General features: G+C 37.6%; 1 protein-coding gene across 1 annotated transcript in view; it reads left to right on the top strand.

The window, feature by feature from the left end:
- The first annotated feature begins 281 nt into the window (after positions 1-281).
- LOC127637779 (semaphorin-3C-like) overlaps positions 282-18167 on the top strand; it is a 72635-nt gene continuing 54749 nt past the window's right edge. Inside the window, exons 1-2 of the mRNA XM_052119042.1 lie at positions 282-532; positions 7919-8082. Coding sequence (XP_051975002.1) covers positions 7950-8082 — 133 coding nt within the window. The 5' untranslated portion in view covers positions 282-532; positions 7919-7949. The remainder of the gene's footprint in view (positions 533-7918; positions 8083-18167) is intronic.

The raw sequence follows: 18167 nt of genomic DNA, 5'->3' as shown, positions 1-18167 counted from the left end.
AGGGACTTTAATACTCAGAATCTGATTCCTGGAGCCAAAGCACACTCCCCTAGACTACTGCTCTCTGTGCGGGCAAAGAGAGACTCAGAGGGCTGAAGTATCTGTTTGGTTACTTGTTAGAGAGAGAGAGAGAGAGAGAGAGAGAGAGAGAGAGAGAGTTACTCGTTAGAGAGAGAGCGAGAGAGAGAGAGAGAGAGAGAGAGAGAGAGAGAGAGAGAGAGAGAGGGGCTCAAAAGGAGAGGAGTGTAATAGGAAACCAGTCCACTTCTCACTTGATCTCTCTCTCCCTCTCTTTCCCTCTCTCACTTGATTCACTTTACCTCTCTCTCTCAGTCTTCTCAATCTCTCTCTCTCTCTCTCTCTCTCTCTTCCCTGTCCCGCGGTCAGCTGGTTGGAATAACACCTCTCTTAACTCTCGCTGGGGAAGTCAATGCTGTATTTCTTCACTTTGACTGTAAGACTACAGTACTGACCCACTCTGTCAGGACATATACTGGTCTGGGAGGAAAGTACAGAAAGGAAGCCTCAGAAGGTGAGTCCAGCCCAGAGCAGATGGGCTCATGAGTGGGCAGAAGGGGGCAGATTTGGGAGGGGGATCTCCAGGCTTGGGCTAACAGGTGCAGACTCCCACCAGAGACAAGAGCAGGAAATCATAAGACCTACTGTAATACATGCGTCAACCGCTGACAGAAGTGTCTATATTAAAAAGATGTTTATTTTTGAAATGGACACTAATATATTTCAGATCTTTGTTGATAGATTGCTATACGCTAATTATTGTACTCATGTACCAGTGATTTTTGAAATGGATACTAATGTATATTTGTTATACCTGATGATATGGGAGGAAAAATACTTTAAAAAGATACCATTGCTTAATTTTTAGAAGGATTTCTGTCTAGTTTTAAGATATGTTACTTGTTTTGTTGCTAGATATTTATGCTAGTTTAAAGAATTCATACACTGTAAATAGTGGAAACCTGGGAGCTATTCCACTTCATCTAACCTTTAAAATGTTTTTTGCTTGTATCAAATGGGACATTGTTTTACAGTGAACTATATTTTATGGTGATGACCATAGCCATATTACATTTATTAAACTAATTTTTTGAGCTTTTGAAAAAAATCTAATTTTCTATGTATAAATGCTACTGCATTAGTGATATTCTTAGTCATAAGGCATGGAGGTTTGTGAACAGGAATAATTTTTCCATAGTCTTTCCATAGTTTTCTTCCATTGTCTCAATTTGACCACACAGCTGGACAGTTGATCTTTATTATTTAGTGCGTACAGAGCAATTCATGCTGGTAGAGGCATTGGGGAATGTGTGATGTGTGTCTCTGGGACAGGACAGCAGTGAGTGTGAATGAGTCTTGGGAGTTTGAGACAGAGATGTTATTATTTTATAACTCTACCCTAAAGATAGTCTTTTGGATTTGGTCCAATGTAAAATTTAATATTAAAAAGGGTCTTTTATTTTTGTCACATTGTGGTAATATATGTGCTTGCCTGGCATTGTGCATGTGTGTGTACATGCTGGTGAATGACAGGGTGTGGTATAGTCATTACTGGTACAGGCATTTATTCAGAAAAAATTCCAGAATAGGCTTCCTTTCACTTTGTGTTACTTTAGTGCCACATACAGTATATTATAAAAACAGTTTTTGCTTTAATATGTCTAATTGAGGTTCATTGTGGCATTTTCTATTCTATTAAAGATGCATCTTAGAGAAATCAATGTGAAACAACAAAACAAATCTTAGTCCAGCTGTGTGACACATTTCTACATCGCAAAAATCTGATTTTCTCTTTAAAGTTTGAAAACATCACCAAAGAAACATAATTTCCCCCCATCTGTTTAATCTATCTCAGATGAGCCAGTCCTCAGTTGGAGTTATATTTCAAGTGAGAGGCAATAATTGCTTTTGACTGACACTTATGTTAAATTCATAAAGCAGATAGCCTTGACATACACAAGACAATTAGCTTGAAGATCTTAATCTTCATGATATGATTGTAAAACATGTCCAGGCTGCTGTGCTGTCGTTTCAAGCAGTGGGAATGAGCATTATGACAGATCTGATAGATGTTTGAGTTCTAGAGATGACACACTAAATGAATGAGCTTTCGGTTCAAGAAAGGCAGTCAGAAAGTAGGTGATGACAGAATTCCTCAAGAATTTAGGGAATGTGGAATGTGCTTTGAGGAAGTCTCAAAAAACATTTTTAATAGTTTAGCCAGAGGTCTGATAGATGGCATAATAATATGTATGCTACCTGTTTAAATCTCTAAAAAGTAAAAAATAAAAATAAATAAATAAGAGGAACTATATGTGGAATCTATTACGGCTACAAAGATTAATAAACATATTATTCCAACTCTAAATTGTGACTGGATGAACCATTTTTAAAGCCATTGTAAAATAGCTGATAGATGCACACTTGTGATTCAATATCAATTGATTTGTATATTAAAGAAATAGTTCACCCAAAAATGTTCTAATCATTTACTCACCCTCATGCCATCCCAGATGTATGTGACTTTCTGAACACAAATGAAGAATTTTAGAAGAATATTTCAGCTCTGCAGGTCCATACAATGCAAGTGAATGGTGACCAGATCTTTGAAGGTCCAAAAAGCATTTAAAGGCAGCATGAAAGTAATCCATAAGACTCAAGAGGTTAAACCCATATCTTGAGAAGCGATACGATAGGTGTGGGTGAGAAACAGATCATTATTTAAATATTTGTTACTATAAATCTCCACATTCACTTTCACATATGTCTTCATTTATTTTTGGCAATTCACGATCTTTGAGCACATCACCACCTACTGGACAGAGAGGAGAATTTATAGTGCTTTTATGCTGCCTTTATATGTTTTTAGACCTTCAAAGTTCTGGTCACCATTCACTTGCATTGAATGGACCAACAGAGCTGAGATATTCATATTTGAACTATCCCTTTAATGCACTCTACTATCCCTTTATGGTTGCTTGGCAATAGTAAACAGCCCGTAACTAGGCTAATGAACTATATTACTTGGCGGAAGGATTGTTCATTGTGATTATTATTATTATTAATTAATAAACTATTAATTTAACATCAGTGTTTAGGCAATCTACTTCACATGGTTAGGTGTATATTTTGGCATTAATTCAATCTTGTCATCAGATAAATCTTGTATAAGATCCAAATCACTTAACTGATGATGCCTTGTGTCTCGTTTAAGGGTTGTGATTTTAAGAGCTTGAACAAAATCGAATCACTGCATGCTCAGTGTCGGCTCTATGATGGATCTATGATGGCCTGATGATGACTTTAGCAGCTGTTTGAATGTCTGGCAGGTCCAGGCCAGTTGTAGAGAGCAGTTATTGTCCAGAGAGCGGTAGCCTCCACCCAGTTTAAGAGCTTCTCTATCTGCTGAACTCCATGCCAAAGACATTTCAGCAGGCTGCAGTTTATCATATGTTCGGGCACACACACACACACACACACGCACACACACACACAGGGCTGCCCATAAGGGGGGGGACAGCTTCTTAGGGGGGCCAAAAGAGATAGATTGACACCCCAATGGTGCTACGACGTCCAGAGATCGCCCACCACTCTTCACACTTTTAAACGTGTGTTCTACTTCTACAAAACAATCTGGGCACTTTAAAACACTTTCTCTCCATCCTGCTACAAACATTTAGGAAAATACACTTCACCTATAAACACTAAGGCCTGAAACACTCTATACAAGTGTACAAATGCATACGTGAATGCTTGGTCATACAGTGGGGTCTAAAAGTCTGGAATGAAAATGCTCCTTTTTTTTTTGGTATATTTGGACTCCACCTGATGATTCATGTTATCAAAGCATGATCAGAGAATGTTCCAAAGAGCATCTTGTATGATTCAGTGGATACAAGGAAATGTCCTTTTGTACAAAATAATTAGCATGGTCAGTGTCCCAAATTTGCTAATTTGATTAATTACAAATATGTAATTAATGTATGCAGTTTCTAATAGTTCTGAATCTTCTATTTGTTTCCAGGTTTAAATTAGATTTTGAATCCCAGATTTACAAAGGTTTTTTTCAGACTTTTGGACCCCATTGTGCTTTTGGGCCTTCAAAGTTCTGGCCACCAATCACTTGCATTATATGGACCCACAAAGCTGAGATTTTCATTTGTGTTCTGCAGAAAAATTAAAGTCATACACATCTGGGATGGCATTTTGGTGAACTATTCCTTTAAAGTGCATTATTTTATTTCTGGGGTGTTAACAAACCTCAGTACTCAAGGGGACGATAGAGTTAGTGTAACCAGTCCTGCTTGACCTGCTCCGGCCTGTAACGGCAGTTGCTAGCGTGCCCCTTGAGGCTTGGGGAGTGAGGTTTAGACACTACACAGCTACCTACCACCTGGCTACCATTACACTCACCCTCCTAAACCTCACTCCCATCTCGGTCACGGCACCACTGTACCTGGTCCTGCTCAATCTGCTCCAAGCGGGATTTGAACCGGGGTCTCTGGCATGGGAGGTGTGCACACTAACGAGGAGGCTAAATGCTACAGCCTTTAGCATCAGTCACAAATGTGCCTCTTGAGGCCAGGGGAGTGAGTGTCATACACTGCACAGCTACCTATAAGCTGGCTACCATTACATTAGCATCAAATGTATGTGCCGTTAAAAACTGGATGTGTTATTATTCAGGTGGCAAAAATCATTTTAACTAGCTTTAACTAACTCTCTATTGCTCTACCATGACAGTTGATCTGAAAGAGAAAATTAGCAGTAGTAGAAGACTGAAGTTTGCGCTAATGTCTGCTCAAGCGGCCCTTGTGGCAATGCTGAGAATGCAATATGTGCATATCAAATTGCGTTCTGACACATTTCAAAACGTAGTGTCAATTCAAATTGTGCTTGTGGAGCTAGAAGCATTTGCATTCACCTATTTGCATTGACTAAGGACAGAAACATACTTAACCCAATTATGTGAACATAGATGTGAGCGGTTGGCTAATGTATTGGTTGAACATTCAGATCTTAATGCGCATTCTTGCATTACTGTGGCAGTAACAATCCTAAATAAAAAGTGGTCGATGAAGTTATATTCAAAAGCCTGTTCCAACTTTTGAATCGATTACATACGAGTCGGGGGCATGATTAATTACGTAATTTATTCCATAAAATAAATCACACTAAATTAACACATTCTATCGACAGCGCTAACTTCAACTTATTTTCTCAGCAAGATTCTCATCAAACTGTTCCACTGCCATGACAGTAGTTGACCGTAGAAGTGGACAATTCACACTATTGTCCGCTATAGCACCCCTTGTGGAAATGCTGAGAATGCAAATCATACTTGCATAGCGTTTAGAAGTGCGGTATGACACATTTTTGAACGCAAAGACTCCAAAAATCCAGCTTGCTGAGCTAGAAGCTTCTGCATTCACAAACTTGCATCAAATATATTTCGGACCAAACTTGGAACAACAATGTCAGTGGTGTTTTATGGTATTTGTGCATCTCTGCTGAGTGTGAACACACACTTTATGAAGCCTGCTCATGCTTAACTGAATCAGACATCCTTTGTAGAGGTCTTCTACAAAGTTCCTATCAATCTTTTACATGGATCATGTATAAGACATGATCAGAGAGACTTCTATTCTTACACATGCATCATCACTTTGTTCTTTGTCCTTCTGCGCTCTCTCTCCAACAAAACAAACATATTATTAATATATAATTATGAACTGCATGTATTGTTGTTTTCCAAGAGTGTACTGGTTGGAGAATGCTCTCTTATCTCCCTGGAGCATGGAACAAGAGTTCTACCACAGGAAATCAAACTTGTCTCCATGTATTATTGAAATTCTGTTGTCTCATAATTGAACAGAGAGGAGAGAAAGACAGGAGAGAGCCAATTCATTCTTTTGTTAGAAGTGAAAGCATCCATTTCTTTGAATGTGTTAAGTGGTGCCCCTTCCGTATTTCTATTACATGCTACAAGACTTCCTTTTTAAAGGTAAAATAATGACTCAGGCTGGTCACGGGCCAAAGCTTTGTTTGATGTAGCTGAGTGAATCAATCTTGTGGCACTTTCTCAATACTAATTAACTTAAAGACTTACAGGAAGTCTTTAAGGAAAAATGCCTTCAAGGACAACTCATAGCTGTTATGATATAAGAGTTCAAATATGTATTTTAACTGGCCTACTTTTGAAACCGTTTTGATTTGACACTATATCAAATACATTACTTCTCCTGGAATGTTGCTCACATATGCGCAAAATGTAATCATACCTTTAAACTTGTGATCTTAAAGGGATAGTTCACCAAAAAATTTAGATAATAAATATCCCAGCTCTATAGGTCCTTACAGTGCAAGTGAATGGTTACCAAAATTTTAAAGTTCCAAAAGGACATAAAGTCATCATAAAAGTCATAAGACTCCAGTGGTCTCCATATCTTCAGAAGAGATATGATAGCTTTGGGTAAGAAACTGATCAATATTTAAGTCCTTTTTCAAAATAAATCTCCACCCTCACTTTAACCTTCACATTCTTCTTCTTTTGTTTCGGCAAATTTGCATTCTTTGTTCATATCGCCACCAACTGGGCAGGGAGGAGAATTTATAGTAAAAAACGACTTAAATATTGATCTGTTTCACAGCCACACCCATAATATCACGTTTTGGTCACCAGGCTACTCTCCGCGATCCATGCACAACTTACCACATGCCCCATTGAGAGCAAGAACCCCTAATCGCGACCACGAGGAGGCTACCCCATTTGACTCTACCCTCCCTAGCAACCGGGCCAATTTGGTTGCTAAGGAGACCTGGCTGGACTCACTCAGCATGCCCTGGATTCTAACTCATGATTCCAGGGGTGGTAGTCAGCATCAATACTCTCTGAGCTACCCAGGCCCCACGATATTTGGTTTAAGGAAATGTTCTTTGCTCAATATAAGTTAAGCTCCATTGACAATATCAGTAACATGCTGTTGATTACCACTGGCAATAATTTTGACTCATCCCTTTCTTTATTAAAAGCAAAAACAAAAAAATGGTGTTAAGTAATGCAGTTTTAATGGAAGTCTATAGGGTAAGTGTACCAAAGTAAAGAAAAGAACGAATGTGAAGCTTGTATTGTTTCACAGCATTTCTTATAGATTCTTCCATTCAAAACTGGATGATTATTTTTTACCTACGTAATTCCTGTGGATTGAGTTTGCACCATGTAAACAGTACTTTGCAAATAGTAATGTCGTGTGTCTGGTATTCTTGTGAGTATTGTAAATGACTGCATTTCCCAGGTCTACCGACTTGAAAAATGTAAATATACATTTTCACAGACTAGGTTAGTATGTGATTTTATTACACTAGTCTCAAATTAACACTTGATGGTGTCTTGTTTTGTCTCTACTTTTGAAACAGTGTGTAATTTCATCCCAGTGTGTGGCAGACCATTAGTTCTCTACTGAAGGAGGAAGTGAGGGTTGGGGTAAAATGTCCAACGTAAAATCTTTATTTCACAATCTTTTCAGTCTAACACAAACATTCTGCTTTTCAGCACAACACATAAACACATAAATCAACTCTGCTGCGTGCGTCTCTCTCCTCCAGCGGTCTGGATTGGCCTTTTCTCACTCTCCAGCTCTCATTGCAACACAAAACAGCTGTTAGAGATAATTTCCCACAGGTGTCAATCCTTATCACTCTACCTCTCCCAGCCTCGCTCTCCACAGATGTTGCTCGGCCACGCCCACATCACCACATAGTGCAAATTCTGTTACTGTTACTGACTTTTTAGAAACATATAGTTCAGTCTTTCTCTGTACTATACCATATCAAAGTGGAGATTAAATAATTTTACAAGTTTTCTAGGTAGTACTTAACCATTTCGTTCTCATCTCTGCAGGTGGGCTTGTGTGAGTGTCTTCTCAGCAGTCATGGGGAGGTTAGGAGCTCTCTGGGTTTGTACACTGGGGACGGCCGGGAAGTTGCTTCTTCCCCTCCTGCTCTTTGTCACCTGCATCTATGGTCTTTCTCCACCACAGCCACGAGTCTTTCTGTCATTTCAAGGTAAGAACGGTTAATGTCATACTCCAGTCAAGGCATTTCCTTTTAGATAGTGTTTCACACTTTAATTACAAGAGTGCTTCCTAATGTTAAGGAGATATGGCAAAGATGCATTTAAAATTATTTTGTACTTGCATCATGTGCTCTTTTAATGAGGTAATTTCCCTTGCTAAAATCATTGTTTTTAATCAGAGTACTCATTACATCCCTGTGAATCTGTCACGAGTTAGCTTTTGACTAGTTTATGTTAATGTCAAACAAATACAGCAATTGATTGAATGTAAGTACGTGACCCCTTTGGAATTACCTCCATTTATTTATAAATTTGTTTTAATATCTGGTTTGATCTTAATTTAAGTTACAATAATGAACAAACACAACCTGTTTTAACTAGTAACACACACACATTATTGAATTGTTTTTGTGGATATTGAATACATCATTCAAATATTTACAATGTAGCTTGGAAAAAATATGTCTCTAGGCTAATGACGTCAACAAAAGCTAACAAGAGTCAGGAGTTGGTACAACTGGCATCCAATTAATAAAACAAGATTGGAGGTGTGGGTTAGGGCTACTTTGACTTATAAAAAGCACCCAAGAATTTTGAGTTTGCTATTAACAAGGAATATCTGCTGACATGAACCAATCCTTGCAAAAATAGATCTCAGAAGACCTATGATCAAGAATTGTTGCATGTATAAAGCTGGAAAGGGTTACAATTTTATCTCGATGAGCTTAGACATTCATCTGTCCACAGATAGACAAAAGGTCTATGAATGGAGATGATTTAGTACTGTGGGTACTCTCCCTTAGAAGTGGACATCCAGCCAAGATGACTCAAAGGGCACACCGCAGAATGCTCAATGAAGTAAAAAAAAAGAACCCTAGAGTGACAGCTAAAGAACTGAATGAATCATTGGAACTGGTTAACATCTTTGTTTATGAGTCAACTATATGGAAAACATTAAACAGACATGGTGTCCATGGCAGGAAGAAAGCAGCTGCTTTTCAACTAAAACATTGCTGCATGCCTGAAGTTTGCCAAGGACCACCTTGACATCCCACAATGCTACTAGGATAATGTTTTTTGAACTGATGAAACTAAGGTTGAATTGTTTGGGATGAACACGCAGCAAAATGTAAGGCGTAAGAAGAGCACCGCATACAAACATGAAAACATCATCCCAATGGTGAAGTATGGTTAAGGGAGCATCATGATTTAGGGCTGATTTGCAATCATCGAGGGAAAAATGAATTCACAAGTTTATCAAGATATCCTACAGAATAATGTCAGGTTGACTGTGCACCAGCTGGAGCTCAGTAGAATTTGTGTGATGCAGCAGGACAATGACCCTAAACATTGAAGTAAATACAATACAGAATGGCTTCAAAATAGAAAATCCACCTTTTGGAGTGGCCCAGTCAGAGCCTTGCAAATAAAGACATGAAATATTATAATTGTTTGTGTTGTTAGCTTCAGCACACTGTGTTTGTCTATACTTGTGACTTTTATGAAGATGAGATTACATTTTAAAATCAGCTAATTCCAAACAGTTCACATTCTTTTTCTTACCACTGTAAAATGAATCAGCATTTACTATAATACATTGAGGTATGCTTTTTATTGATGGATTTGCACCTGGTATTTTTGTTGATTGACTGGCAAAGACAGGCTTTCAAATTCAAACCCATTCACATCATCACTTTAAAAGATGATTAAATAATGTCTCGAATCTGGATTAGATCCTTTGTTGTAAAGTGACAAATAATTTAAAACTCTCCAGTAAAGCCCTCTAATCTGTTTAAAATTAAATGTGATTAGGGGAGGAGTAGGTCATTTTGGATGCATGTTCAACTGTGTTTTAATAGATTGCATTTGGCAATACAAGATGAATTACAAATGCTTGAGCCAAAATGGATTTCGAGATATGAGGTCAGTATAAGACCGTGGAGCAGTCCTGGATTTGGACTGTTTAAATTTATGTTTGAACTGTGGAGCTAGAGTGGCCTAAATCAGTTGGAGTTAAGAAGTGGACCTAACACATGAGCCCAGATGGTTGTGGTATGGCTATGGAGCAAGCTGACGACTGTGACATTGCTTGGAGTTATTTTAACCCGAATGCATTGGATATGCAAGTTTTAATGCACATATGTATCAACATATCCTATTGAAAATGCTTTATTTCCATATAAATTAAAAGTTGCAAACATTTTCATGAATTAAGTAATCCATCAACAGAAACAATTTATGAGCTCCAGGTTTGCCCTTAGACTGCTCTTTGTCCCACAATGATCTGAGAAGTTTGAAAGAAGTGAGATGCGTTTGTGAAAAATCAGAGTACTATAGCGTACAGGGTCTAGTTTTGTCAGCTGGATCTGACTTGTAATGCTTCAGATGTTCTGGGGTGTTTAGGTGCTCCAATAAAACCACTTCTTGAAGCATCTTTATAGAGAGAGCTTGGAGCTTTGGGTGTATCTCATTCTCCACTTCCTTGACTGGAGAAGGAAAAAGAGAAAGATTCCTTCTGAGGAAAAACTGATGCTCCTTGATTTTCCATCTTAAAAGATGCTTTGGAATTGCTTCATAAATGATGGATACAATAAACGGAAGATTGATGCCATGATGTGATAAACTGGAGGAGCTGTTGGTAGGTTAACACCTGTGGAGGAAGCTCTGATGACCCAATTACTGTAGATAATTCCAACAAAGAAAGATCTCTTTATTATTACAGTCCCAGTCTAACCAAACCAACAACTTGTGAGAAAATAAATGAAGCGAGGTCAGAGCATTTGAAACTTGATTCTGAGGGCTCACAGGATATCTCAGGTTCACAGCGTTAGGTATAACATCGAGAGGAGAATTGCTGTGTTTGAAATTCTTCGTCTCTGCCTACTCACTTATTCATCCAGTGAAGTGGCTTGGCAATTCAAACGCAACAGAGGGGGAGATTTTCAGTAAATTTCAACTTAAAACTTCAATTTCAGTCTGTTCCTCATTGTTGTATAGCTTCAGAAGACTTGGTCTATAGTGCATGAGTCATACAGACTACTTACATGGTGCTTTAGCCCTTTTTTGAGCTTGATGAAAGTGGTCACTACACTAAAAAAGGTAACAGTACCTGCAATACCTATTTCTACTTGATTTAAACCATAAAAACACTTTCATTGGTGTAACCCAATTTGTCCTGTTGATTTAGTCAAATGAACCTCCTGAGATCCGAGTGTGACTGCTGTTTGCATTTTCCCTTTTGATTTATGGCTAGTAACACCTAGTAAACATGCAAAAATAATAGTAACCCTTTTCCATTCAACAACAGTTCGAACACTAAAAAAGTCTTGCCAGGTAACCTAAAAATGTCTTTCACGTGGTTACATCTAAATAAAAAAATATATGACTTTCTATAGCTTGGTATTATTAAAATTTTCACAACTTAGTCCCGCTGTCCACATATGTGGACATCACTTTTTAGGAAAACTATTTGCTATAGAATTATTATGATTATTAAAAAAATTCTGGTCCCACTTTATATTAGGTGTCTTTTACATGATGTGTATATTAGGTGCACTACTATGTATTAACATTAAAACACATATAATACAATGTATTTATAGTGTAACTACATGTTGTTTTGGAAAGTTCTTACAAGATTGACATTTACTGCTACTGAGGTTGAGGATGAGGTTCAATTACGTTTAGTTGTAGGGTTAATGTTAGGGGTTAGGGTTAGGTTTAGGGTAAACAGTGTAACTACAGATGTAATTAAATGCAGGTATTTTAAATGTAAGTGCATTACAACAACCCGTACAGTATGTACATAATAACAGGTCCGTACTAATACATGGATTGTGGCATACGGCATACGAACAACTGGCAGGGCCCAGCAAAACGGTGAGTCCCGGGAACCCAGAGTATCTTAATACAGCCCTGTATAATAAGTACATTGTTTCAAATGCTTAAGTACATAGTAGTTAAATACAACTAATATAAAATGGGTAAAAAAATTCAGATTTTGTGTTCCATAGGAAAACATCAGCATACAAGTTTGGAACATTATATGATGAAAAAATAATGACACAATTTCTAACCCAAACTAAAACCACCCTATCCATAATTAATCTGGTTTAAGCCACATGTGTGAACTTGAGCCAGGTAACACAAGGCAACACCCTTTGCAAATAGAGAAGTGTTTTTTTTACAGGTCAGGCAGGGTTTCATTGATGCCCCTGTTGATGTGTCCATGGGTGGGTTATTTTGGTTTTCAGTTAAGCATCAGATATGTAAGCTATTTCAAGAATACTTCATAAGGTATTCTTTCCAATTATGAAACACAAGGATGTTTTCAGCATCTTCAGTTTGCCCTTTGATGCAGCTATTTCACATAAGTTGCGTCGATGAAATGGTGGAGTCAAAGAAGACTGTTGTATTGGTTGTCAAAGCTGTGTGTTTCCATGTTGCAATGAAAAGTCACCTATGAAAAATATGGATCCCAGTTTGTGTGCATGCACAAATGTTGTTCTCAGACTGGTCTAGTCGCACTGCAAGTATGCCTCATTAAAACTCACATGTACCCTCTAGCATACCACTAGTCAATGTGTGTCCATATAACAGCACTAATGCCATTTTGGAGTGTTAGGCCTTCAAACATTTGTGGAAATATGTGTGTCTTAAATCAGGAACTTCAGACCTCATCTATGAAGGCCTGATTTTTATCTTAATTACAGTCCTATTACAGCAGAAAAACAAGGCTAACATTTGCTCAAATTCAGCCATGGTCAGAGTAAAGCATTCTCTACATACATCAGTTTAAGGATGAAACAGTTTTGACCTCAGACAACATCACATTCATCTGCTATAAGGTAACGTCTTAGGCATAAATCACTTCTAAATCATGGCTGAAGCCCAACAATTTGATGTTGTACGATATTCCAAAGAGGGGAAAATATTTTGGTTTGATCATAAAGTGTTTTTTATGGCTTTGCCCTAATACTTGTAATATCTTAACCTCAGACTTTAAAAATCAAATAGCAGACTTGAGGGTAAATCAGACCACTGGCAAACAAGGATGTAACCAAATATTCAAGATTAACAAGGGGCCAAATGTAAAAGATTAAGTCAACATGAAATGGCATTTACAACCCATTTTACTTCTGCATTGTGACATATTTGATTGAAATTAAATATTCAAGGAGAAAATGCATTTTTGTTTGTTGAATCAATGCCTAAATAAATGGCTATTTGTTTATTAGTCAATGTTATCCAAAATCACTGCATAGCTTTGGAGATCTCAGCAAAAGGAAAGTCATTTGAGAGATGGAGCAACTTATTGCACTTGAAAGACAAAATTTATTTTTCTTAGGAATAACAGGCACTGATTAATTGTCCACAAAAAAACAGGAATGAAAACATAGTGAGTTTTGATTTCATGTTGTCTTTTAGAGTCAGTCATGGAAAACACCCATATTAATCAACCACTTTTCGGAATATTGTAGTCTATAGTGGTTTTAGCCTTGCTGGTAACATTTTCCTTAGATGTTGAGTCTGAGTTTGGAGGTCATGGTTAGGTCAGGTTAGGATAAGGGTGAAGTCTCAAATTGAGACCTAAAGACTGAACGTCTTTGGCATCATACCAAAGATTTTCTGGCTAAGGATGCTCGTTTTGGACTTTGAACACGTGTAAAATATTAAGTAATCAAATTAAGAACCAACAAACATAGTGCAAATTGGTCAGGCGAATTTCAGCTCCACACAAAACATGGCTTGTCAGAACTGTCAGCATCGACATATTAAGGCCAACAAATGTATTTATCTGCAGGCTAGGTTCAGAGGTGAACTGTAAGTGATTGAGTTCATTCTTGAACATTCTCCGACGATGAGAAGACAGGCCTGAAGCAAACAGTGTAGGCACACAATAGTCTTTGCCTGAAGGTCTCTTGCCTTTTGACCTTGTTAAATATCACTGGTTTACTCTGTCATCCATCAGTACTGAAAACAAACCATCATAATGGTGCAGTTAACTTGAATGTTTAGTCTTGTTTGGTATCTGTGTTAGTCTCATTGATTCATGCTAATTAAGAATTGTTCCATGTTTTCAGACCCAAAGATTTTTATTGAAATATTTGTTTTTTTAAAGATTTTAGTTAAGCCTGTAAGCTGTGTATTTGCTCAAACTGCAGCTTTGAAAAGAGCATTTCAAGCCAAAAATAGTTTATGGTTTGAAGATTCTTAGTTCTTTCCATTTCAGTGGCCAAAGCTTAAAATTGTAAAAGGAAAGGGACTTCACTAAATCTGTTGAAATAAAACTGATGGGAAACATTGTCGCAATGGAATAGATAAAGACACACAAATGTAAATATAAACTATCAAAAGGTACCAAAAGTACCATATATTATGTTTTTTTTTGACATTGCACCATTGTAAATATTTCCATTAAGACCTTTACCTTGGTAGTAATATAGTACAGAGGCAAGAATAAGTATGTGAACCCTTGGAATTAGCTGGAATGAATTCGTCATAAAATGTGATCTCATCTTCATCAAAGTCACAATATAGACAAACACAATGTGCATAAACTAACAACCCACAAGCAATTATAAACTTTCATGTCTTTATTGAATACATCCCATTAAACATTCACAGTGCTGTGGAAAAAGTAAGTGAACCCTTGGATTTAATAACTGGTTCATTCTACTTTGGCAGCAATAACCACAGCCAGTTTCCAGTAACAGCACATTAAACCTGCATAATGTTCAGAAAGAATTTGGGACTATTATTCCTTACAGAACTTCAGATCAGCTATATTATTAGGATGTTGGGTGTAAACAGCTCTCTTGAGGTCATTCCACAGCATCTCTTTTGGGTTAAGGTCTGGGCTCTGACTGGGTCACTTCAAAAGAAGCTTTTTTTAAAGCATTCTATAGTGAATTTTCTGTTTTGGTTCATTGTCGTGCTGCATCACCAAACTTCTACTGAGCTTCAGCTGGTGCACAGCCACCCTGACATTGTCCTGTAAGATATCTTGATAAACTTGGGAATTAATTTTTCACTCAACGATGATAAGCGGTCCAGGCCCTGAAGCAGCCCCAAATCAAGATGCTTCATCCACTGTACTTCACCCATTGGAATGATGTTTTCATGCTGGTATGCAGTACTCTTTTTACACCTTATGCAGTGCTGTGTGTTCTTTCCAAAGAATTCAACCTTAGTTTAATCCATCAACAAAATGTTTTTGAAGTAGCATTGTGGAGTGTCAAGGTGGTCTTTGGCAAACTTTAGGCATGCAGTAATGATTTTGTTGGAAAGCAGCAGCTTCCTTTGTGGTGTCTTGCCATGGACACCATGCCTATTTAATGTTTTCCATATAGTAAACTCATGAACAGAGATGTTTAACCAGTTCCAATGTTTCATTCAAGTCTTTAGCTGTCACTCCAGGGTTCTTTTTTACCACATTGAGCATTCTGTGGCATGCTCTTTCAGTCATCTTGGCTGGACGGCCACTTCTAGGGAGAGTAACCACAGTACTAAATCGTCTCAATTTATAGACAATTTGTCTAACTGTAGACAGATTAATATCTAAGCTCTTCAAGATAACTTTGTAACCTTTTCCATCTTTATGCAAAGCAACAATTCGCACGTCAGCAGATGCTTCTTGTGAATAGTAAACTCATAATATTTGGGTGCATTTTATAAGTAAAAGTAGCACTAACCCACACCTCCAATCTTCATTAATTAGATGCCAGGTTTGCCAACTCCTGACTCCAGCCAGCTTTTGCTGACATCATTAGCCTAGGGGTTCACATACATTTTACAACCTACACTGTGAATGTTTGTATGATGTATTCAATATGTAAAAGAACAATACAATAATTTGTGTACAGATTGTTTTTCTTTTTCTTCATTATTGTAACTTCGATGAAGATCAAACCAGATTTTAAGACAAATTTAAACATACAGTAAATGCAGATAATTCCAAAATGTTCACATACTTGCCATTGTATTCTTTGAAGTTTCTTGAACTACCTTATAAATAACATAGTATATGAATATGGTAATTAATCAGTACCATGATATACTGTATATATATATATATATATATATACAGTATCTGATACCATCACTGTACCATGGTACCACAGTTGTAATGGATATGAATGTTAATGTACATTGTTTGCTATGTCTAGTTTAAGTCAAGTATATGTTCATGTTAATTGTTCATGTTTATGTTTAGTTTAGTTCATGTCTATAGTTTGGGTTTTGAATTTCACGTATGTAAATAAACTGCACATGGGTTCTTCGTCTTCGTCTGCCGTTTACTTCATCACTGTTAGCGCATCGTTACAACAGTACTTTTTTGTAAGGCTTTTTGTAGTCTGCATGTGTTTCTTATATCCCGTGAAACTCCAAAATGAAGTTTACTAGGGTAGCATTAAATTTACATTTCTTTGACCCTTAATGTCTTTTTTTATCTCTGTGGTTATGGAAGAAAGGCTTCCAAAATCGAATATACATGATTCAAAAAACAATAAAGTGTAATTTTAAACATATTTTTCTGTTAAATTTCATAAGACCTTCTATTGTCACATTTTTTAAGTTAGTCATTGTTCTGCACCTTGCATGTGTGTGTTTGTGTATAAGCGAGGGGTGCCTTGTGTTAAGGTAAAAGGTCACGGGGGGCCCTAGGAGATCTGTGACAGGTGAAGATGAGGTTGCGTGCTAATTGGGGCATGGGAGCTATTAGCATGATGGGTAGCTTAACGTGTAAAATTTCAGCTCCTGTGGGGATCCCTGTAGAGTGCCAGAGAAACACAGCACTGTAACTGAACCAGTTCCAAAGTTCTGAGAGTGCTGATCAATTTCATTGCCGCTAAAGGTTCTACTGCTGTGACCTCTCTGCTAGTATTTTGTTGTGGAATCCAACTTAAGTATAAATAATATTACCATTAAATGTGAATTAAAGTGCATTTCTGCACTTATTGCATGCTTGCTGTCTGCTGAACACAACAATCTCATATGGGAAATTAAAGTAAAGAGCTCGTACACGATCAAGCGCTCAGCCTTTCAAAGTGTAGTCTTTTGACCGTGAGCGTATATGGACGCATTCGATGCATGCATCTGTGGGTGTCACGGGCCAATATGCCTGCCATTTCAAACAAATTGGTTGCATGCAGCACTGTCTATGTGAAAGGGGTACAATTAAGAAATGTAAAACTTGCATGCAAATGAACTGACTGAACTGAAAATGAATGACTTTCCCACTACTAGTGAAGTACATATTTTTAGTGCATAGTATAGATATTATTGGGACACAACCATAGAAATAATCCTGGAGCACTAAAAATGTTTTTCTTCCAACATGTTCAAGACAACCATATTTGGAAACAGTGTAGCAGAAAAAGCTAGCCCCAGAGGACAGGTCATGAAAAGGAATTTGGAGGCAAAACGGAAGGACCGCTAATGCTAATTGACACATTCAGTTACTAACAGTGATGTCAGTTTGAAATGTGATGTATTCAGGTTTTTATCTCCTCAGTATCAGTATTTATAAATGCTTTTAGAATAAGTGTGCATGTGTATTTGTGTGTGTATTCTAGAGACCAGAGGAATGTGTATAATGTCAAGAGGACGGACTGTCTGATGACTGTGTCGCATGTTACCCTGCAGCCTGGGTTGTCAGGACTTATTCTCCACAACCAAACCTGCTTTCTGTGTTCACCTGATCCCCATAAATCTAACCTCATCACACAGGAAGCTGGCATACTGCTTCCGAAAGTTCTGTTACCCTAGGATCGGCAACAGTATGCCAACTCACTCAACGACTCACTCAACGATTGGTTCAATAACAATTACTTTCCCTCATGGCTTGACTGGTAGTGCATTGCATCAGTTGCATGGGAGGCCACAGTTCAATCCCCAATCGCTCAAGGAAGTAATCACATTTGTATAAACAATCACGAGCATGATAAGAAGGTTGCATTTTTGTCCCTAACATTGCTTTTTGTCTCTACTAATGGTTAGGGTTACATTTGGGTTTTGGCTGGGGGGTAGATTAAATAAAATAAATATTTCTCTTCACAGTTTTTCAATTATT

Source organism: Xyrauchen texanus, chromosome 45, assembly GCF_025860055.1.
Source record: "Xyrauchen texanus isolate HMW12.3.18 chromosome 45, RBS_HiC_50CHRs, whole genome shotgun sequence".
NCBI classification, from domain to species: domain Eukaryota; kingdom Metazoa; phylum Chordata; class Actinopteri; order Cypriniformes; family Catostomidae; genus Xyrauchen; species Xyrauchen texanus.
This window is presented reverse-complemented; position numbering and strand designations above follow the sequence as displayed.